At 37.1% G+C, this 24961-nt stretch overlaps 1 protein-coding gene across 5 annotated transcripts in view; it reads right to left on the minus strand.

Annotated features, from left to right (window-relative positions):
* Window positions 1-24961, minus strand: part of EPS8 (EGFR pathway substrate 8, signaling adaptor) — a 188124-nt gene that overhangs the window by 59771 nt on the left and 103392 nt on the right. For all 5 annotated transcript variants that reach the window (XM_078450070.2, XM_078450068.2, XM_078450069.2 and 2 more), the window contains 2 exons: window positions 10899-10978; window positions 8933-9009 (listed from right to left, as the gene is read on the minus strand). In XM_078450070.2, the coding sequence (XP_078306196.1) occupies window positions 8933-9009; window positions 10899-10957 (136 nt within the window). In that variant the 5' untranslated portion in view covers window positions 10958-10978. The remainder of the gene's footprint in view (window positions 1-8932; window positions 9010-10898; window positions 10979-24961) is intronic.

Genomic DNA, 24961 nt, shown 5'->3' on the forward strand with positions numbered 1-24961 from the left:
AAGGGCTTTATTAATCAGATACCTACTGTTTGGCAAAAAAAGATGAAAACTGGCTTATAACTCTCATTTTTTAATGTGTTGAGAACACAACAGAATTGCAAATACTGTCACAGATACTGTATTCTGTGAGTTAGACTATATTATCAAAATAATGGCCACGACAAGGAACATCTCCTTTCACAACATCCAAACTATGGAGAGTGTCAGAGGAGATTCAAAACATGACTCAATCATACCGAGTGCCATTAAACTTTAACAGTCTCCACACAGCTACAGAACAAACAAACATGATGCTCAAAACTGTAGATATCAGCTGTTAGAAAATACAAGAAAGTCAGGTGGAAAGTCACCACACCACACTATTTAAAAAGCAAAAATAAACCTTTATTTTCTTTTGTATAATGCTGCAAAACCAAAATACAATATAAAATATTTTGTACATGTTACTTTCTAATCAAGGAACTTGCTTATTTGTAAATTCAGAGTTGCCCTATTTTTCCTAAAGCAGAATGCTATGATGAAAAAGAACCCTAACTAGGAACCAGGAGATTATTGACTCTAGCTTTGGCTCCATCACTAAGCAGGACACTAAATTTGAGCAAGGTGCTTAGCTCTGGACCTCAGCACTCTTATTGTAAAATAAAAGGGTTAAATAAGATCAAACCTCAAAACTCCTACAGTACTAATATCCACACACACGCACGCACGCACATACACACACACACACGCACACACCTTAACTTTCCTGATATCTAATTGTTTTTCAAATATAAATATGTTTCTTTCAGTTGATATGAAACCTCTAGACCTTCCTACAACTTCAGAGGTTGAAAAGTTCTGCTGAACATGAACTCAAACCAAGTACAAAATATAAAGCACATATACAGATCAAGAATGTTAACAGAATTTTTTAAAACTTTGATAAATTCTTATTTCATAATATAAATGAAAGTAATTATCTTTTCATTTATATTTATCTGAAACTGAGATGAAAAATACCTATGTCCTTTATATTACATCAGTCTGATATTATTCTGGTATACTCTATTTTTGTTTTTGCAGCATTAAAGTTACTTAATAGAAACAGACACACTACAAAATTCAGTATCTGCTACCTTTCTTTTTTTGTTTGGATGATGACCTGAAGAAGTATGATCCATCTGTTCCTACCAAAACAATGTGATCAAAAAGAAAGATCTGGTTTCACCTTAAATTTTCTACTCCAGTATACAAAACATAAGCTTCACGTACATGACTGTAGTCTACTTATCAAGAAAACAACCATGATTCTTCTGATTCTTAGCTGAGAATTAATCAAGGTGAGATATTAACAAATAGATAACTGTTCTCAGGAGAACCACTGAAATACAATATGTAACTGAGGAACATTTCTGACAAAAGCACTTTTAGAAATAATTACTATTTCTTTTTTTTAACTAAAAAATGTTTTTTAATGTTTATTTATTTTTGAGAGACACAGAGACAGTGTGAGTGGGGAGCAGCAGAGAGAAAGGGAGACAGAATCCGAAGCAGGCTCCAGGCTCTGAGCTGGAGGCTCAGTTCCAGGCTCCAGCACAGAGCTCGATGTGGGGCTCGAACCCACAAACCGTGAGATCATGACCTGAGCCAAAGTTGGACGCTTAACCAACTGCGCCACCCAGGTGCCCCAGAAATAATTACTATTTCTAAATAGTGTTGTATGTTAAGTGATGAATCATGGGAATCTACCCCCAAAACCAAGAGCACACTGTATATACTGTATGTTAGCCAACTTGATAATAAATTATATTTAAGAAAGAAAGAAAGAAAGAAAGAAAGAAAGAAAGAAAGAAAGAGTCACTATTTCAGAATCACTAGTTTATCATTTTCTAGCACAACTCTCTATGGCAGACTCAGAACATGAAGGTGGTTCTGTTTCCTGTGGTCTGACCTAGACAGCAAAAGAAATGGCAATGGTTGCCATGGTATCCAGTTGTGATATGGCAACCCCAGGACATTCAAATGCTTCACTGAGTCTTTCAGATAAGTGAAGCCCAATGGCGTGTTTTGTAATTCAAGTTTCTCATTATGAAGTAGTAAGAATTTGTTCTCCCTAATTTTCTAATATAGTTTTTTAATCCCATAGAAGCTTATTTTATAAGTACAATAAAAAAACACGGACTATTCGATATTTGTAAAAACAAAAACAAAAAACGTGACATTAACTTGATCACTCTGATTGCCTGGAAGATAGATGTTATTTCGAATATTCCACATGAAAAATCCATTTTAGAAATTCTTAAACTGCTTTCTCTCCAATGCTACACAATAAATAAGATGTATGTGTTATAAGAAATTACCTTTTAAAGACCCTAAAAATATATAAATGCCACGAAACGGATTTATAAACAAACTAGTAGTTCCAATGATTTAAGTCGATGAATAAATAAAGGTTAATATTAACATTTTAATAGGAAATTCTGAAAGAAGGTTCCTAAGAGGCAATTATGGTACATTTCTTTCTTTATGAGAATCATATGTACTCTCAAATACAGTTGTAAATAGTAATCATGCTCCTAAGCTGAAAAGCTCACCAAAAGCCGTAAAAAAGTATGAGAAGTCTAAATAAAGTCTCAATGATACTCCAGATAAAGCCTCTAATGATGTTCCCCACTTTAACAGTGGTTTTCATCCCTGGCTGCACACTAGAATGAACTCTGAAAAATAATGCCTGGGTTCTACTTGCTAGAGATTCTAACGTAGCTGGTCTAGGGTGCAATTTGGGCACTGGGATTTATAAATGGCAATTCTAATGGACAGCCAAGATTGTTCCAAAATCTGTACAAAGGCCAACTCATCTACTACATGTTACCTCTTTAGGTTGAAAACTTTTCTTTCCTAATTAAGAGTGTAAAGCACAGCCAAATAGTACATTAAATAATAACTGAATAAATCTGGCAGCAGAGTTTTGGGTTTCTCATATTATAGGCTGCTCAACTCCCAATATAAAAGCCTTGGTTTCTGTCTCCTTAACTTTCTCAATCTGAATCAATTAAAGCTAGGAATAAACTACTTGATTGGAGTACCAATGGTTGTGGTTTTACTGCTTTTCTCACTTGCTTTTACACCGCAGAACAGAACATACAAACCCACAGAAACAGAATTAGGTGAATTCAGTGACCAATGATAAAAATTCTTTACAGGCTTTTTTTTTAGCATTATTGAGTTGATATGCTTTTACAGATTTTTTTAGCATTATCAAGCTATTATGTGATAATCAACTTGCAGATCAGGAACATTAAATTCAGGTTCCATAAGACATTGAGTGATTAGGATATATTAATATAAGTTCATCAAGGGGCGCCTGGGTGGCTCAGTCGGTTGGGCGACCGACTTCGGCTCAGGTCATGATCTCGCGGTCCGTGAGTTCGAGCCCCGCCTCGGGCTCTGTGCTGACAGCTCAGAGCCTGGAGCCTGTTTCAGATTCTGTGTCTCCCTCTCTCTCTGACCCTCCCCGGTTCATGCTCTGTCTCTCTCTGTCTCAAAAATAAATAAACGTTAAAAAAAATTTTTTTTAAATAAATAAATAATACAGGTTCATCAATAGTAACAAACGCACCACTCTGGTGGGGGCTGTTGACAGTGGAGGGCTATGCATATGCGGGATGATAGATAGGAAATCTCTGTATCTTCCACTCAATTTTGCTATGAGCCTAAAACTACAAGTCTCAATTAAAAAAAAAAAAAAAAAAACAGGTAGGTTTCATTTAACTCTTCAATTAGTACAATGGCAACTATAACAACATGCAGGTCTGAATATTTAAATGCAATTCCCTTTTGTCTGTATTGCTGTTTATATACACAGCAAAATTTATAAGAGCTAATATCCAGAAAATTTTATTTTCTTTTTCCAAAAATAAAGCATATCTTAGAAAGTAAGGATTTTGCAATTAAAAAGAAAAAAAATGTAACATAAAAGCAGCTGCTGAGTGGGGCGCCTGGGTGGCTCAGTCGGGTAAGCATCCGACTTCGGGTCAGGTCATGATCTCACGGTTTGTGGGTTCGAGCCCCACGTTGCGCTCTGTGCTGACAGCCTGGAGCCTGCTTCAGATTCTGCGTCTCCCTCTCTCTCTGTCCCTTCCCCTACTCGCACTCTGTCCATCTCTCTCAAAAATAAATAAACATTTAAAAAAAGTAACTAAAAACAAAAAAAGGTCATTTTCATAAAACTGCATTATTTAAGAATGAATTTTCCTGGTTTGTCCCATGAGGAGAAAAGAAGTTTAAAATTTTCAGATAAGATGAAGCACCAGCACGCTCTACGGAACTGAATTTTGACTCTTAATTGCCCAACTTCCTGATAATATATAATCCTGAGCCATGTGCTTCATAAGAATTAAAAGAAAATCGTTCTTAAAAAAGAATATTTAAATGTTTTCTCCAAGTAAAATACACGCTGTAAGTGATGCATGTGGAGAAAAGAGAAATGGGCTTTAATTCGTGAATGCCACCTGAATGTGTAAGAGATTGCTTGGGCTTCAACTGTGACAGTTACACAAAGAGACTAACTCCTAGAAAGGGACAGGAAGAAAAGAAAGATAGGTACAAAAAGTAAAACATGTGGGGTATATATCTATTAAGACAAGTGCTATATTCAGAAATCTTGCTATGAGAAAGAGAAGGCAAGTGCTATGCAAAGATACAGAAAAGTTTACAGTAAAGTCAATTATACAGAAGCCATATGCTTTACAGACTACTTACATTCAATTCTTACCAGTACCTCCTGGAGAAGAAAAAAGAAAAATAGGAAAAACACAAATATATTTTCCTCCTTGCTATCTTTGCAAAAAAGTTCACACTGAAGGCTAGAATGAGACTTAAGAGGGTGCCCGTCTACCATACTTATCCAGTACTACTTGGACTGCAACAATACAAATCTTAAAATTACTATACATGTTGGTAATGACAACAAAATATTGCTAACTGATGATTCTGTGAAACTTGAGTTTTTCTGGATAGAGGATGACTTTAAATACCTGATTATTATAAATGGCTATATTACAAATTCAGCAATATCTAACTTAAAGAGAAGTTACTTTTCTAGGAAGTTCAGCTATTCAGAACACAGCAGAGCCCACACTTAAAGAAGTCCTCTGAAGGGCGGAGAGATGTCACAACGTCGACACATCGAAACTTGCACATTTTAATATGTAGACTTTAACAAGACTCTCAACTCCCCACTCAGAATCTACTTACTCTACTAAAGATATTCTATCTAGCTGATCAGCCCATACATATCAGAAGCAATGTTAGAAGAAGGCACGTTAACAACAGGGAAAAGTGACGGGTATGGGACACAGACGCACAGAAAAAGCAGCCACAGATATTCAAAAGGGAAACGATTTTGAATGATTTGGCGTAAAGATAAAGAATAGAGCTTCTGAACACACGACAGTACACAAGCTAGTGTGCACTGATGACCCTCTGAATCATAGACAAGAGATTACAGGCACCACACCCTGATAGAAGGGAATGTTTAATATATTTTATAAGTACGTCCCTTAAAAATGATATTAAATTTTAGTGCTTAAAGACTTTGACAAGCAGGCTAACTACAAACTGTACATATCTACAAAATTTTCAATTCCCTGATAACACTAGCCAAATGAAATGTTACCGTCATGCGGTATGTGGAGGAGAATGAAATTAATATTTATTTTCTGTTTATTTACGTTGTCAGGGGCTTTAGTGATGCAGAGCTTCTCACATACTGGCTCTGAAATTTCTTATATCACAATGAAGAAATAGCAAAACAGGGATATTACACTGCAGTATATTTTTACTACTTTCCTTGAATAAAATTACACATATCCAAAAGAATCAAAATTTATCATCATAATTCTATAATTGACAATATACTTACAGGATTTATAAAAAATATTTCTGGTAATATCTGGAATATAAGCTTAAAAAATATGATGAAGATTACCACTTGATCCTGTCCAAGTTTCACTGTAATTATATACTGTATGTATGACATCAAAACATCAAATTTGAGGGCCTTGATTAATCTGAGCACCCAGGACACAGGACAAAAAATAACTCTCCTACATTCCCCCTCAATGCCATGACAGACTCGTTACTTCTGTTTCCTCATATAAACTTATTACCACAACATTATTATCATTTCTATTTTATAGATGAAGAAACGGGGGCCAACAGGTAAAATCATCTGCTCAAACTGGCAGTGCTTTGGTAGAAATGCCATGATTCAGCCCCAAAGTGCTTGGCCTCCAAAACCCATGATGCCTCTCTTGAGACAGAAGTTCCTGAGTTACTGAATCAGTCTAGGAGGCACATTATGGTGTCAGATCTGAAAAGTGTTCTCATGAGAAAGACAAGCTGCATGAAACTCTAGATGCAGTATCTAACCTGTGGCTGGTGTATGAAAAACAATGGTCGTTACTGTAAGACTCATGTTCCAGTGCACTAAATAGTATCGTCATATCCCAAAGAAGTTCGTGTACCATCCACAAAAGAAATGAACTCTTGATTTACTCAACTGGTTTAATCATTGTGCAAAGAAAAATTGTTAAGAAAATGCATACATTGTGACAAACTACATTACAAACCTCTCCTTTACCACCTCCCATTAAAAAAAAAAAAAAAGTTGAAACTGGGAGGCTAACCATTCTATATTAACTAACTACAGCTGGAACTCCAACTTATTTACTGAAAAAGATTGTTCAAAATCTGAACATATTTCTTCCCTGTCATTCATTCCATTCATTCCATGGGCATTGGACTGAGAGCCCCTTTTGGGAGGGAGGAGTGAGGATTAGATACCAGGAGGAATGAAACATCATCTGTAATTTCAAGAAACTTAAAACCTGCTTACTTCTAAGCCAAACACATTTGCTAAGTCTTCTTTCTTCTTTGACTCTTGGATTTCCTCCATTCTTTCCCTCTCTTTATGTCCTCTGTTTTACCTATACACTGTTCATTTTTGTCACACTACTCAAAGTTGTCACATATTCTCACAATCAAGATTTTTAAAGTTATGTGACTTTGACAATCACCTCACCTTAGAAAGGAGCCTCAGCTTTCTCTATATGTAAAACACAGAAATTCTTGATTCACAGAAATTCACTGATTAAACCTGAAGATTTTCAATCCCCAGATCTACACTTTTATGAAGGTGCTCCTAATACAAAATAAACATTAAAATTTGAGGTGAATTCCACTTTTTTATCCCTTATCCCTTCCTTAGCTGAGAACAGACTTTTGGATCTACAGTATTTGTGAGATGATCAATAATACTCTTTCTCCTTAACAAAAGTCTCAAGGCTATTGTTTAGACGTCTGACTTAACCTGTTTCCATCCATACTCATCATATCCATCCTCAATACTGCTATGAGAGTGACCCAAGACAACAGAACTATTTTTCCTCTGACTAAAAAAGTTCAGTGACTAGTCATTCCCCATAAACAATGTTCAACTTCCTTAGTATGATTGTTCCTACTGTGGCCCATGTTTATTTTTCTAATCTTATTTCCCAATGTAACACCTTGCACCCTCCAGCTAAGACCAAACTGTTCGCAGTTCATACATTCATTACATTCATTCTGCCAGTATTTTACTGAGCGTAAATTATACATCAGCCCCTGTGCTATGCTTAGGGAATCCCAAAGTAAACAAGGCAGATATGGCCCAATTTCACAGAACTTACAGTCGAGTTTATAAAGGACTCCTACTGCTGTTTATGTTACTCTCCAGCCTCCCAAACGCCTGGAGCATACTACTTACATTTCAGACTTTAGCTCAAGGCTCAAGTCTTCTATGAAATCTCTTCTGACTACCGCCCCTACCCATGTAGAAGTGACCACCCCCACTGCACCTCACATGCTGCCATCCAAGCTTATTTAGCTCTTTATTATAATGATGCATTTACTAACCTAACCTCACCAAAATAATGCATAATGAATATGTGTCCTATTCATCTTTGGAATGACTGAATGTTCATGGAAACAGACACTATGAAGACCTTGGCCTGGCTCACAGAAGTACCTAGACTACCTACCTAGAAATAAAAGACTGAAGGAATTCATTATTTTATTTTTGCAAAAACCAAAAAGGCATAAAAACCCTTCTTTTTCAGTTCTTTCAAGTCATTGTCTAGACTGCAAGTCCCTTAAAGTCAAGAACCATATATTACTAGCTCTGTTCTGAGCACATATTAATTATAAAATACATATTTGTTGAATATATTCTCTGGATCTACTATTCACAACTACTAGGACATAATACTGTTCTTATTCTTTATTGTACAATAATAAAAGCCCAGACAGACCCTGTGAAAACAATGCATTCCTAAACACATGTAGTATATGTCAGGAGTCTTCAATTTCTTCTTAGTAATGACTTCTATTTTATACCTAAGTTAAAAAATGTATTATTTACATATGAGACAATCTAGAGAGGACAAGGGAAGTTAAAGAAGAATCAGGGAGAAAGCCTGCTGGTTTTGTAGTGCAGAGAGAAATAATGTAAGGACTGTTCCTCATACTATAGTGCTACCCAAAAGTTCAAGAGTTATAAGGAAGAAGTCCTCTGTCAACTGTCAGCCTACAATCAAATGGATCAGTCATGAAGATCAACAATCATATCACAAATAATTGGCCAGGAAATCCACCTAAGGCACTGATGTCATATAAAAGACTCCTTAGAAAACACTATAATACATTTTGCCTGTGGCTTTAAATTATATGACAGTAAGCAGAAGTCACAGCTTTAGTAGCTTTTATAAAAACTCTTTTTTAAACAATCCGTATCTCTCACTACTTCACTCCAATTAATATAAACGAGGCATGGATTCAAATTATAACTTCGAAAACCTCGTTTGTGAAATGTGGTTGGAAATAGAATTATACCTCATCAAATAAACAAACATACCATACAGGGCCTTTGCACTTGTTCTTGAACCGTGTTCTCTGTCCATTTGGGAAAAGGTGGGTGATGATCCGTAGCCACTGTAATAAAAAATGGTCATGGTGCAGGGTTAAAGTCCAAAGTAAGCAAGCAATAAAAATTCAAAACGACAAATAAAAATTCCAAGGTACCATAATCACCATGAGTTTTTTAAAAACATACAGAGTTAATGATACCTAGGCGTCAAAATGAGCCAGATCCTGCTCTCGTCAAGAAACAGAACATGAACGACACTACCCTGATGTAGACTGAGGTAGATGTAAATCATAGCCACGTCTTAAACTTGAAGGCAAAACCTTAGCCAAGAAGATTCAATAAGGTTGAAACTATCTTAGAAGAGTTTAAGAGTGCCATACTAAATCGAGTTGTGAGCAGTGATCCAGTTATAAAAAGTACTAAATGACTCAATTTATAATGGAACAGACATTATTTTCATAAAAATTTAAAATGCAAAATAACACATTATCATTAAATTTGACCAGCTTTGCCCTATTTCTAGCCTCCTGTTACTAATATGTTAGGTGAAGTAAACATATTATTTGAATTTTTAAAATTCATTCAGTAAACATTTATTAAACCCTAAAATCTAGAAGAATAAGGATAATGGCAGGGAACAGGGTTCAGCTAATAGAACAAGTAAAACAGTTACAACAGAATGTAACATCTGGATAACACTAATAGATTTCATCAGGATGTCCAAAAACACTTTACCGCCAAGTTGGCATTTCAGCAGAATACAAAAGTTTGGAAAGAAGCTCTACAGATGGGTGGAGAATTAAGTGAGTAAAAGGCATGCGGAATTGGCTCAAAGATGAGCCTGGTGTCCAAGGGAAAAAAAAAAAAATCGTATCTAGTGGGGTATACATAGAAGAGAGGAGTGGCTTCAGACATACAGAAGGCAGATGGAGGGCTTAAGAAATAAGAATTAAGTTTTTATTCTCTAGATGGAGTATGTATATTAATACAGGGAAGTGACATGATCAAAAACGTTTTCAAAGAAAATAATCCCAGAACTAATGGCAAGGTAACCACGTAGAGGGTGCTGCAAAAATTACGGTAGGCAAAAGGGCCTTAAGTAGGGCTAGAATAGAAAGAACAGAAGAAAGGGACAGAAATAAGAGTTCCCTAATAGAAGAAAATGTTATAAATTCACGATTAAATGGATATTTGTTGTAAGAAGAAGGAGGAAAATTGAGAATGTGGTCAGACTTTCTGGCTTGCATAACTGATGGACAAGGTAAACATGGCACCTGACAATACTCGCCTGGTGCCTCTTACTGGCCAATTATAAAGAGATTTGCAATAATCTTTACAGAGAAAAGATGAAGTATAACTCTTTACAAAGTACGTAACCTGTGAATTCTGAAAAATGACTATATACCACAATGGCCAGTAGAAAATAACAACAACATGAACCATGATATATAAGGGGATGGCAACTTAAGCCAGGGTTGTGATTTCAAATTATACCTGAAGCCACAAGGATAGTTCTGTTTGCTTGTCTGGTCTTTTTATTTGGTTTACGTAGTGATAAGTATTCTGACTGATTGGACTAAGAGACCTTTAATTCTCCTCAAATGCCAATACTTTATAAGTCAAAATAGTAGAATGCTCCAGAGAAACTGAAAGCTCTGAAGCAAAGAACATGTTTAACTATGGAAAACAATAATACATAAAATACCTAAAACAAAATGTCTTCTATTTGATCACTGTCATTGAGGTTGATGTTACTTTACCATTTTTCTTACTAGACACAGTAAACTTTTAATACTATCATACCTTAGTATTAGAAAGAGATTAAATATTAATGAGGAATAAACTACATAAATAAGTGGAGCTAGCTAGTCCTTTCATTAGAAACATAAAACAAAGCCACCAAATCAAATCCAAAAAGAACCCCAACAAATTAAATATAAATCTTCCAACCTACTTCATTTGAGATGGATACATTCCAAAGCCACTGGGATGATTAGAAATATGACCATTCATTGTGGTTTTCACTCCTCTGTTCTGAAAAAAGAAAGGTACATAGATTAAAGGTAATAAAAAGGTCAAGACATTTCAGTTTCAAGTTATTCATTCAACAAATACATGTCACTGCCAGGATGATGGCAGAAATATGAAGATAAAGATCTCCACCCTCAAAGAGCTCGCGCACCAGAAGTACAGAGGGACACAGAAAAAAAGATTCAACTGGCATGTAACATTATGTACTAGAATTATAAGCAAATTTAGGTTAGTAAAAGAAAAAATCTAAAATATAGTTCCAAACCCTCTACATATATAGGCTTAATTGTACATTCTGCTCAAACTCATAATCAAAGGTCAGTTTTATGATGTTTTAGATGTTACTTTGTGTATTGTTTCATTAGGAAAGTAATACAGGTTCATTACATTAAAAAACTTGAGAAATACAGGGAAGTACAAAATACAGAAAGGCACAAAGGGGAAAAATACCACCCAGAGCCCTACCATTTAAAGATAACCATTTAACAGTCTGTCAATTTCCTCCAGACTTTTTCCGGCATCTACTTTTCTTCTTTCTCCCTTCCTTCTATTCTCCCTTCCTTCAAAGCACATTTGACATCTTATACATACACACTTGGATACACCTTTTTTTTTTCCAAGAAGGTATCCACTTACATATTCCTTCCACTTCTCACGAGAAAGCCATTTTTAAAGTCAACACCAAATGATATTTAACTTCAGAAAACATTTTTAATATGTTTCACAAATTGAACAAATTCCCTCAACAAGATGAATAAGTAAAACTTCCTTACTGCTAAATCCAACGGCCTTTTCTTTCTTTGTGCTTCCAGACAATACTGCTACACCTGATTTATTTCTATTCTCTCCTGAATACTTGGTCCTTCCTAGGTTCTGTGACACTAAACAATTTTGGGTCTTATCTTATTTTTCTGACTTTTGTAGACATTGTATCACCGTGTCTTCTCAATAACTGAGAGGTAGGTAGGGCACGTCCCAGCTTTATTATAAGACAAAGGCAACAGGAGCAGAAGAATTAATAACTACTGAGTGACTATTATGTGGCAGGCAATAAAGCTGATACTGCCAAGGTGAACAAAACGGTCCCAACTCTAGGCCAACACACTAGTGGGAAAAACAGTCACTTAGTGAATAAATATGAAACTACAGAATGTTCCCATTACAAAGGAAAAGTTTAGGGTGATATGGAGGTGCATATTAAAAGAGAATGTAATTCAGATTAGGAAGCCATCGAAAGCCCACAAAAAGAAATTGTATTCAAGATCAGTAACTTCAAATTAATTCTTTCTCATTCTTCAGATCTCAGTTCAATCACAATGCCCTCAGGGAAGCTTTAACTGACCTCCCTTCTAGACACAAAAGCCCACTATCAGACATTCTCAGACTATAATCAATTTTTCAAAGTATGTATCACAGTTATAGTTTTTCATTTGTTTAACTAAATGACTGATTCTTCACTAGACTATAAGCTGCATAAGGGCAGAGACTTTTGTTTAATGATTGCTGTTTCTCAAGCAGCAGGAACAATACTAGGCATAGAATAAGTGTTAATTAAATATTTATTCAAGGAAAGAAAAAAAAAGAGAGTCCACGTCCCACTTTTGAAAGGCTGCATTGCATTCCTAAGGATATAAAATTAATTCATATGGGGGCGCCTGGGTGGCTCAGTCGGGTAAGCATCCGACTTCAGCTCAGGTCACGATCTCGCGGTCCGTGAGTTCGAGCCCTGCGTCAGGCTCTGGGCTGATGGCTCAGAGCCTGGAGCCTGCTTCTGATTCTGTGTCTCCCTCTCTCTCTGCCCCTCCCCAGTTCATGCTCTGTCTCTCTGTCCCAAAAATAAATAAACGTTAAAAAAAAATTTTTTTTTTAAAAATTAATTCATATGAAACACAAATAAGTCCCAATGTATAAGGCTCCATTTTAAATTTAAAATCCTATTTTAAATGAAAAAGCCAGGTCGACTACCATAATTTTGGGAAGGGCTGAGACTTGACCCAGTTCCTGAAGAATAACTAAGAATTTATAGAGGTCCTCAAAACACTCAAGTTTAATTCAAGCTTTCCCAACAGTCCTGTCCATATTTATTCACAGCTTAGAAGCAAATTTCTAAATTAAGGAACAAAGAAATACTGACCTCTCCCCCAGATAAATACTGCATTTACAAAATTACATTACATTTATGTTACATTGTCGTATTCTGTTTTTATTGTTGCTGTTATTGTTTGTTCTCCTCCAATTTATACTTGGATGCGATGCATAGTGTACAGGTCAGCCAGTTCTCTGGGGAAAAATTAAATCCTGATCTGTACTGCTTACCGATTTCCATGGTATGAATATTTCCACTATGGTTCATCTCAAGCTATCAATACTTTTACAGCAGCTTACAAAATTCTTAAGTATTTCACAATTGGTTCTCATAAACCTATAGGATCCAAACAGAGCACATAACTGTTACATTCTAGAATGTGGGCCAGGACAGAGGCCTGGAATAACATTCTAGATCTAGAGCCCATAGCCAGACACATTCATTCACAGTTAGAAGCCTGGAACTCTATTCTGGCACTGACTAGACTATACAAGTCAATTAAGCCTCTGTCTCAATTTTCTCACCAGCAAAATAGAGAAAATTCTTGGATCCTTCTAACTCACAGCGCTAGTGAAAAAATCAAATGACGGATGTGTAAGTTTCTTCTAAGTTTTTTTTTTAAGTGTGCTTTCAAAACAAGCTGGTTCATTCAGTATATAAGTTAAACGCTAGGGTTTGTACTGATTTTGATCTGGTTTGCATTTTAAAACCACAGCAGCTGGTTTAATGAAAAGTGATAGCCACAGCATCTCATCCTTTTCATGTTTAATTCTTCATGACAGTCAAATAAATGCGTGGTTTGTGTTTTGTTTAAAACAGTGATCTGTCAGAATAAGAGAATATTAGAAACAGGAATAGAAAATGTCAATTTGCTAAATTGGATTTTAAATATAGAAACTTTTCCTCTTTGGCAATCACACTGTCACTTGTCACAGATGCTCATGCAGCAATATGGAGTTTCCAAATCCTTAACTATAGCAATTAGAGTGCGCACCTTGCAAAGGAAACAATGACAAATGCCTGGTTTTCCTTTAGGCTTCTAGAAGACATATCCAAATTACATCTATGTAGATCATATATATAATTGAGAAGAACCATCAAGTCTTACTAAAAAAAAATAGGTGTTTTCATTTTTATTAACTATTAAGCAAAACAAAACTAAGGAGATAAACACTTTCTTTATCACTTTAAAGATGTCATAAATTCAGTTAACTCTATTAAGTCAGCTAGTTAATCCTACTAAAAGGGTACACTAACACTGTCATAATACCTTCTACAGATGTGAAATTAGAGCTTCACTTTCCTTATAAAAACACGTTTATAAGTCATAGTTATTATAATTTTCTTCTTCTTTTCTACAGAAAATAACATTCTTCAGCAAGTATTAAGATAAAAGTGGTAAATTTAAGATCTAAGTTAAGCACACCAAAAATGTTAAATACTGAAGTTTTCAGAGTAGTTGGAGTCCGTGAAAATCATCATAAGCAGAAATAAATGAAGCTATCTATAATATGGCAAAACCAGAAAGTTAAATTTGGTATTAGAAAGTGTTAAGATCCCAAATATAAATAAATATTTAGATTCCCTCCCCTTTTCTTTACTCTTGCTAACACACAATATCAGTTTTCAAATTGCTGAATGAGTATGTAGTCATTACTCAATGTCAGAATACCACCTACCCAATCTGGCTACCAAACTGCTAGTAGCTCTCTGTAGACTGAGCTGTCCTTGAAATAACTTGTTCTCTCAGAAAATGTCACAGACTTTCTTTAACTTTTTGTTTATTTATGCTTGACAGAGTATTTTGAAGTATCTCTACTTTGATTTCAATGTAATTAAATTCACATCTCTTCCAGTCAACAGTTAGCTATGAATAGATCAGTTTGGAGGAAGTCAAAAGTTATATAATAATTTTCGACTGTGAGGGGGGCATGCCACTAACCCCCATGTTGTTCAAGGTCAAGTTTATAAAAGTGGGTCTTCTGAGTGCTCATGCACATGTAAATAGCATGTGATACCCATAAATTTACATGGATCGTTAGCATTTCTTCCATTATAATGAAATACATATTAAACTGGGGGGGGGGTGAGGGTAAGCCTCCAATTTAGTTGGAATCCTCCAACAAAAATAAAAATTTGGTAGGAAGGGGAATGAAATTCAGAGAGAGAAGAAATTGTCTTAACCTTTCTTTATTGCCCACTGAACCATATGCTGGGGGTTGGGTTAGGAGAAATGGCGGTTGGATTGGATCTTGAACTATTTCTCAGAAAAGTGTCCATTAAATTTCACAAGTGACATGAGGAATTTTAACTGAAATCTCCAAGTATTTATGTGGGAGTTTTCCTTTTTAAAAAAATTTTTAGGGACGTCTGGGTGGCTCAGTTGGCTAAGCATCCGACTTGGGCTCAGGTCATGATCTCACAGTTTGTGAGTTCCAGCCCCACATCGGTCTCTATGCTGACAGCCCAGAGCCTGGAGCCTGGAGCCTACTTCACATTCTGGGTCTCATTCTCTCTCTGTCCTTCCTCCACTCATGCTCTGTCTCTCTCAAACACAAATAAACATTAGATAATTTTTTTAAATGTTTATTTATGTTTGGGAGAGCGTAGGAGCAGGGGAGGAGCAAAGAGAGAGGGAGACAGAGTATCCAAAGCAGGCTCCTGCTGTCAGCAAACCCTGACAGGGCATGGGGGGTGTCGAACTCAAGAACCCTGAGAGCATGACCTGAGCAGAAGCTGTACAATCAATCAACTGACAGGAGTTTTCTTTTTTTTTTTTTTCATATACCTTGGCAAACAGGCTCGAATAAAACCTTTCCTCAAAATGTTTATCCCCCGACTATATTATTTCCACAATTAACAATGGACTTACAGTTAGCCTTATATAATGACAGCTGCAAGAAACTGACTTTTAAAGAAGTATACACTTTATTAGCGGAAGTTTCTGATTCAATTACCCTGCAACATAATTAATCAGCATAATTAATCAGGCCTCGGTGCCTCATCACCACTGCTACCATCCTTAAAAATACTGCCATTTACTCCATCACATGCAGCAGAGGTCTCATTAAAACTGCAGCTAAGGGGCGCCTGGGTGGCTCAGTCGGTTGAGTGGCCGACTTCGGCTCAGGTCATGATCTCATGGTCCGTGGGTTCGAGCCCCGTGTCGGGCTCTGTGCTGACAGCTCGGAGCCTGGAGCCTGTTTCGGATTCTGTGTCTCCCTCTCTCTGACCCTCCCCCATTCATGCTCTGTCTCTCTCTGTCTCAAAAATAAATAAACGTTAAAAAAAAAATTTTTTTTTTAAAAACTGCAGCTAAATCCTGGTCTTTTTTTTTTTTTGGCAATAAACTTTTTTTTTGAACCACTTTATTTATATTTATAGAAAATCTGTGAAAACAGTACTGAGAGTTCTTGCATACCCCACACCCCATTTTCTTATTGTTAACATCTCACATTAGCATGACATATCTGTCACAATTCATGAACCAATATCAGTATTTTATTAACTAAAATCAATACTTTATTCAAAGTTCCTTCATGTGTTTACCTAAAGCTGTTGGGTTTGTTTTGTTTTGTTTTTCTGTTCCAGGATCCTCTGCATAATACCTCATGTCTCATTAGGGTGCTCTACACTGTAACCATGTCTCACACTCCCCCTTTGCTTTTGAGGACTATATTAGTTTTCCAGGGCTTCCATAACAAAGTATCACAAAGTGGGCAGCTAAAAACAACAGAAATTTACTCTCTCACAGTTCCGAAGGCTAGAAGTCCAAAATGAAGGTGTCAGTAGAGCTAAGCTCTCTGAAGGGTATAGAGGAGGAATCCTTCTTTGTCTCCCCTAATTTCTGACAGTTATCTGGCTGGTAATCTCTGGTTCCTTGGCTTGTAGATGCATCACTCAAATCTCTGCTCTATCTTCGTATGGCCTCCCCTAGGTGTCTGTCTTCAAATTTCTTTCTTCTCCTAAGGACACCAGTCAGTGGATTGGGGTCGATCCTAATCCAGTATGACCTCATCTGGATTTATCAGCAAAGACCCTCTGCAAATGAGGTCACAGTCATAGGTACCAGGTAGCAGGACTTGAGCCTATCTTTTGGGGGAACATGATTCAACCTGCAATAATGACCTTGATAGCTTTTTTGAGGAATACTGTATTTTGATATTCTGTAGGCTGTCTCTCAGTTGGGATTTGTCTGATGTTTTCTCATGATTAAGCTGGAATTATAGGTTTTGGAGAGGGAGACCACAGAGATATGTGCCACTCTCACCATATCATATCAAGAGTCCACGCTTCTGGCTCTGAGAACATGGTTTATGCTAACCTTGCTCACCGACTGAGGCAGTATTTGTCAGGTTTCTCCATGATAAAGTGACCTCCCTCCGCACCATTCTACAGGCCTGTTTGGAAAGAGTGATTACATGCAGCCCACAACTTACAGGGTGGACAGTTATGCTCCACTTTCTACAGGAGGGAATATCCACATAAATTATTTGGCATTCTTCTGTATGGGAGATTTGTATATTCTCCACTATTTACTCATTTATTCTATTTTTTAGTCAACAGAAAAGATGGAAAAACAAACAAGAGGGGATCGGATTCATCAAATAGAAACTCCTGATTATTCAAACCCTATAAATTCCTATTTCAGGTGCTTCAGACAAGATCTGAGTTAACCTTCCCTTCTGTTCTGGGTATAGCATAGTGCTGAGAGGGAGAGCAGGAGAGAGGGAGAGAGGGAGAGAGGGAGAGAGGGAGAGAGGGAGAGAGGGAGAGAGGGAGAGAGGGAGAGAGGGAGAGAGAGAGAGAGAGGGAGAGAGGGAGAGAGAGAGAGAGTGAAGACAGAGAAAGAAAGAAAGAAAGAAAGAAAGAAAGAAAGAAAGAAAAGAAAGAAAAGGAAGGAAATGAGGGAAGAAAGAAAGAAAGAAAGAAAGAAAGAAAGAAAGAAAAAGAGGGAGGAAGGAAGGGAAGAAAGGGAAGGAAAGGAAGGAAGGAAGGAAGGAAGGAAGGAAGGAAGGAAAAGAAAGAAAAAGAGGGAGGTAGGAAGGGAAGGAAGGAAGGGAGGGAGGGAGGGAGGGAAGGAAGGAAGGAACGAAGGAAGGAAGAAGGGAAAAGAGGGAGGTAGGAAGGGAAGGAAGGGAAGGAAGAGAAAGAAAGAAAGAAAGAAAGAAAGAAAGAAAGAAAGAAAAAATGAGAGAAAGGAAGAGAGAAAGATAGGAAGGGAAAGAGAAAGAAATTGAAGCATGGGAGAGATCACAGCCCTTAACAAAAAAAAAACCTTGGCTAACACCACCAAAAGATGATTGGAATTTTAAAAAGTAAACATTATCTAGGAAGTTCAAATCTTCCCAGGCAGAAAGTTGTTGAGTGCAGATTCTCAGAAGAGGTAGAAGAATATTTACTGTGGGTATTTTCTCACAGAATAAGAATAAAAGTACAACTTTTTCTGTCAGTTCAGTTCTCAACTGAACACATATCAGGGAACAACATTTTGGAACAAGAAGTAAAGAAAACCATCCCACCTAACTCATCTCATCCCATTCCCCAGGAATTTTTTTTTCAAATCTCTACTTTTTGAAAATCAGCCTTAAGGGTTAGTATTCACTGACATTCTATGAACCTTTTGGAAAGGTTTCAAAATGAAATTTTGTGTCACTGCTAGTGCAAAACAAAAGCTACTGAGGAACTTAGGATCTCACATATGACTATTTTTTATTGTGAGATATTCTTTTTCCATAGTGTGCCATAAGCCAAATTAGTACAGCTCAACACATTTTACAGAGGCAAACAGATAAAGAGCTATCTGGGCCTGATATAACCCACACTTTGCTATTCTAAATATGTTCTAAAATCATCGTTATGGGTTTAGAAAGAAAAATACGTTCTAAAATCATCTTTAATGAGCCCAAAAGTCTTGAATTCAAATTTCATTATGATGTATTAAATGGCCTCTAAAAATAGTAAATCATAAAACCTCACAGGTACAGTGAGAAGAGTTTTAACCTACAGATGAGATATAACATTTTAATATTTAACTACCCTGCTGTCACATGATTACCTCCCTCTGCATTACCCAGAGCAAAGGACATGAAGCAGTAAATAAGACACCACTGGTGACTCACTCTGCTCTGTCAGTACACCTCCTTATGAGGACTGATGGTGTACAAACATACCACACAGCTTTATAGCAAATGTAGCAAACTCCACACAAAGCGGCAAATTTCACCTTTAAGCAACTATTATACTCAATTCATCTTACTTTTCTAAATCATAAATACATCTCCCCAAGGTTAGTGTAAGTAAAAAATGCTTAAGTGTTACTACACAGGACTTTTTTAAGCAATGCAATTCTGTTTAAATGGAGGTTAAATAAAGCTTTCTACCAGATTATAATGTACATCACCCCCAAACTGCTTCCCAGATAGTTTATAAAAAGATGCTACTTCTCACCTCAGCCTCATTCTGCCTGTTTGCCATGCTACTCCAACAGTGATCATTTCGGTAAGAGGACACAGAGATAGCATATCTCATCAAGGATTATTCATGATTTCAATTTGTTCTATATTGGCAAGATACAGTTTTAGAGACCCAAATGCCAACATAATGGTTATATGAGGGCAGGTGTCTCAAGTTCAACATCTATAACTTTATAAGCCAACAAAGTCCATGACTGGACTAATAAGGTAAAACTCTCCAATCATGCTTAACGACTCCTTATTCCTATTATTCCACACTGTTTAACATTTTGTTGACAGAGATAACAGTGCATGCCTTTCAAAATACTATTTTTCACTTATCTTCAAAATCAGAGACAGTCCCCATATGCTACTAAAGAGTGATGTAACAAAAAACAGTCAAAACACAATAGAAAAATCAATTCCAGTCATTATCTACATTTGGCTGAATATAAAAATAACTGATAGTCCGTACTCCCACAAAGAAAACAAATCCTAACAAAACCTTCCTTGAAAACTCTCCCATCTTATACAGAAATTTTAGGGGGGAACAAAAAGAAGAAAAAGTAGGGGCTCCTATGTGGGTCAGTCAGTTAAGAGTCTGATTCCTGATTTCAGCTCAGGTCATGATCTCCCAAACCATGAGATCGAGCCCCATGTTGGGTTCTGTGCTGACAGCGGGGAGCCTGCCTGGGATTCTCTCTCTCCCTCTCTCCCTTTGTGCCCCCCTCTGCTCATGCTCTCTCATTCCCTCTCAAAAATTAAAAAATAAATAAATAAACAAATAAATAAAGTTCAAGGGAAGTCAGAGGAGTGGGCCTAGAAACCAAAATCTTCCTCAAAAAAGGGTTGAATCAAAGAAGGTAAGATAAAGATCTTTAGAAGTGAACAGCACATGTAGGGGCACCTGGATGGCTCAGTTGGTTAAGTGTCCAACTTCAGTTCTGGTCATGAATTCAGGGTTCGCAAGTTTGAGCCCCACATCGGGCTCTCTGCTGTCAGTGCAGAGCCTACTTCAGATCCTGTCTCACACCCTCTCTCTGCTTCTCCCTGTCTCTCAAAAATAAATAAACATTAAAAAGGAGAAGAAGGAGGAGGAGGAGGAGGAGGAGGAGGAGGAAGAGGAGGAGGAGGAGGAGGAGGAAGAGGAGGAGGAGGAGGAGGAAGAGGAGGAGGAGGAGGAAGAGGAGGAGGAGGAGGAGGAGAAATAATGAATGGCACAGTCGGGGGAGGAGACATCAACAGGATCATTTATGTAGTTCAACGTGGCAAGTAAAAAGACAGAACGCAAAGTGGGCAGCTTATGCTGGGAAGGGGCTAGGCATTCAGTTCATAAAAACCTTCCTCCAGGGGCACCTGGGTGGCTCAGTCGGTTAAGCATCCAACTTCGGCTCAGGTCATGATCTCACAGCCCGTGAGTTTGAGCCCCGCGTTGGGCTCTGTGCTGACAGCTCAGAGCCTGGAGCCTGTTTCAGATTCTGTGTCTCCCTCTCTCTCTGCCCCTCCTCTGTTCATGTTCTGTCTCTCTCTGTCTCAAAAATAAATAAACGTTTAAAAAAATTAAAAAAAAAAAAACACCTTCCTCCAGGCTGTAATACATGAGCTGAGTAAGCCAGAAAACAGAAGAGCAAACACAGGAGACAGCATGGTACCATGCTTTTGTTAGACCAAAATTCAGTGTTTAGTCACCATATCTGTGTAATGCTATTCACAGTATAGACTAAGATTACATTTCTTTCATTGTACAATCTTTTGCCTTTAGAATTAATAATCATCTTACCTTCAACCCTTAGTTCTCCTTCATTTCCATTAATTTGATCCTTTCCCTCTCCACCAAAAGTGAAGTTTCTTTTGATGCATTTAAACACAATCTACTCTACCACTATTCTTATCTTTCTGCAGGCATCTCTCCCTGATTCCTACACCTTCCTGTTACAATCAATCGATTAATCCCTAGGTCTCCTGTACAGCATTCACTGTGGTTTCCAAAGCAGCCTTATCCTACCCATTATTTCCTTTTCCTCCTATCTTCAATCCTTGTTTCTTGGATCCCAGGACTCCCTCTTCTTTACTTTTACTTTTTTATCTTGGAAGAGTACATACTTCAGGGTATAAGAAATGTAATTTCTGCAGCTTTACTAGACTGAAAACATGTTTATTATACCTTCATAGATGGCCAGTAGTTTGTCTTGGTTTCCAGTGCTACCTTGCAAATTACTTTTGCTCCCAAATTTTGAAGCCATTGTTCTGTCTCCAGGGTTCCTGCTGAGATATTAGGTGGCATTCTGTTTCTCAGTGGCCTATTTTCTTCTTTCTGCAGTTCTGGAGTTTGGGAATCTTCACTCTTTTTCTCCTAATGTTCTGAAATCTCATGAATACACTGGTATAGACTTTTTTTTTAATTCAATATATTAGAAATTCAATGGATCTTTTCCAATTTGAAAATCATGGTCCTTAAATTCTAGTAAATTTTCCTGAGTTATTTCTTTGATCGTTTCTTCTTAAAATTTTTTAATTTTACTTTTCTAAAAAATTCTATTGTTCTATTCTGAGGACTGAGCTTCTAATTTTATTGCCTTTTCACTTTTGTTTTTTCATTTCTTGGTATTTTGTTCTACTCTCTGGTGGCTTCCTTAACTTTATCTCCTAAAGCCATTTAAAAGTTTTCAAGTCTTCTATCAATTTTCAATTTCCAGGAGTACATTTTTATGCCCTACATGTTCTTTTTATCATGATACTTGTTCTTATTTCCAGATTGCAGTACATTCTTTGAGCTTTCTGAAAATGTTAATGACAATATTTAACAGTTTTCTTCTTCTCCCTTTATTGTGCCTATTGCTGTCAATTTTGTTTTCTCCAGGCTTGTTTTGGTCTCTAAATTTCCTCAAATGTCTGATGATCACTGGTCACTATTCACAGTGAAGATAAAACACTTGAAGACTAATTAGAAAGTTCTGTGGGGGCACATGGGTGGCTCAGTCGTCAGTCTTGTCTGACTTTGGCTCCTCAGGTCATAATCTCAGGGTTCATGAGTTCAAGCCACACATTGGGCTCTCTGCTTGTAAGTGAAGAGCCTGCTGTCAGCACAGAGCCTGCTTCAGATACTCTGTCTCCCTCTCTCTGCCCCTCCATCACTCGTTCTTTCTCTCAAAAATAATAAAAATAAACATTAAAAAAAAAAAGAAAATCTGTGTAGGTGAGTGGGACTTGCCAACACATAGGTTTCACTGTGGAATTATCTGGCTGGGCTATTCCAGCGGGAGACCCTCAAACCAACAGTATCCACAGGACTTTTGCACAGAAGGGTCAGATTCTTCAAAAAAGCATCTTCCAATTGAAATCCTGGAGAATATATATCTAACTGCCAAATTTTTGGAGATGAGTAGAGGACGTGTGCTGAGAGTACCTCACTATTTAGTATTTCATTTTCCACTCTCCTTCTATGCCTTGGTGTCCCCTACTCAAGAGTTCCCTAGCCCACATTCTCCACAGAATTAACTTCCAGTCTTGCTGGAGTGTGGGGAGGCATCTGGGGCCTAAGTTCACTTTAAACACTCTTACCACTTAATTCTCCTGTTTTCAGCCTCACTCTCATTGTCGAGCCTTTCTGAGGTTCTGAAGGGAAAATCAGGCTGCTTCTGAGAGTCTCTCACTAGCAGCTCAGATGCCTGCTTCTTAGAGCTTGTACGTTAGTAACAATCACCCACAGGCTTTCCAGAGTCATTTTATCTCACTGAATTCCTGAATTTTTTTGAATCCCTTTGCTGTCACTCTTTTGAAAGGAGTGGAATAAATGTATGTGCTTGATCTGCCTTTTCCTGTAACATATTTTCATTGTCAAAACACTGACAAATATTTGTTAATGGAAAACTCAAGGGAAAAATTCAAGTCACTTCCAATATGAACTTGAGAGGTTAAGGTGGACTATAAAATATGAGCACAAGTTTATACTAAAAACAAAAGGACCAGAACAGCCGCAGTGAAAGCAAGATAAAAAATGAAGGAAATTTACCTCACGTAAGTCAGCTGATATTTTGGTAGATATGTTTAACTACCTGATGTTATATATAACAACAAATGCTGTTTTCAAATCCCAGGAAAGAAACAACAATTATAGTGAGTAAAAGTGAGGCAATATCCCCAACTACATCAGGCATTATTGTTAATTTAAAAAATGCCTTGTTTTTCTAGAAATTAAACCATAGCTTTAACTGCACAGCAGAGTTAGGTGACTAAATGAAACCTGAAATTACCCTTAGATAAATAATCAGTGATGTATTCATTTTAATTATTCAGATTTTTAATCTGTTTCCAAAGAGAAGCCCTATTTAAATGAATACAGGTGGGAATAAAATCTTTTTCAGCTCCCCAGAATAGAAGTCAGAGATATCTGTGCATTAGTTTTAAAATTCAAGTTGCCTAAGGGGTGCCTGGGTGGCTCAGTCAGTTAAGCAACCGACTTGGGCTCAGGTCAGGACCTCACAGTTCATGGGTTCAAGCCCCACGTCAAACTCTGTACTGGCAGCTTAGAGCCTGAAGCCTGCTTCAGATTCTGTGTCTCCCTCTCTCTCTGCCGTCCCCTACTCACACTCTGTCTCTCTCTCTCAAAAATAAATAAACATTAAAAAAATTTTTAAGTAAATAAAATTCAAATTGCCTATAAAAGTAGTGTGAAACTCTTTTCTTGGGAAGTTAGCTATTCACATAGTCATACGAATTAAAGAAAAAAAAAGTCCAAAGGAAAAACATTTTTAATTGAGGCTACTAAATTTCATATTTAAAGACAGTATAATACAAGCTTTGGTTACGAATAATATTACCCTTGAAAAATGTCTACCATATAATAACAATGGAAGCTCTCAAAAATAGGAGTAAAGTTCCTCATAAATGTGAAACCATCCATGAACAGGGATAAATTTAGACATATCTCTATTTGCTGTCGTCAAAAAAATAATGTTCATTTATAAGCACTTTAGTAAGTCACGGTGCAAGCGCTTTCTTATATTATCTTACTTAATTTTTACGCACCTTATGAGATTGTTGAGAGGTCACAGATATCAGACAGGCCAAGGCCCCTCACCAAGAGGGTTCCTGGCTTTGTGTGAGAAAGAATTCAAGAGCAAGCCCTTTATAGGGAAGGGACACAGATTTATTATACATAGAGGACTGGAACAACTTCACAAAGTGATCTCTCCTCCCAGATAAGAAAAAGGACCCCTGCTTTGCTTCTAACAAGGGTTTTATCAGTGTTTTGTTTTGTTTTTTAATTAGCTGACCATATAGGAAGGGGCATACTCTAACTTTGGGTTTATCACTTACATTGGGTGGTTAGTTTTTCCATTGTCTTAGGTTGTGGAATTACCCACAGGGAGATTGTTAACAATGTCCAGTCTTTGAGGCTTTTACTGCCACAGAGAGTGAGGTACTGTGGTTTTCTATGAGTTG

Source organism: Panthera onca, chromosome B4 (assembly GCF_046562875.1).
Source record: "Panthera onca isolate mPanOnc1 chromosome B4, mPanOnc1 haplotype 2, whole genome shotgun sequence".
In the NCBI taxonomy this organism is placed as follows: Eukaryota; Metazoa; Chordata; class Mammalia; order Carnivora; family Felidae; genus Panthera; species Panthera onca.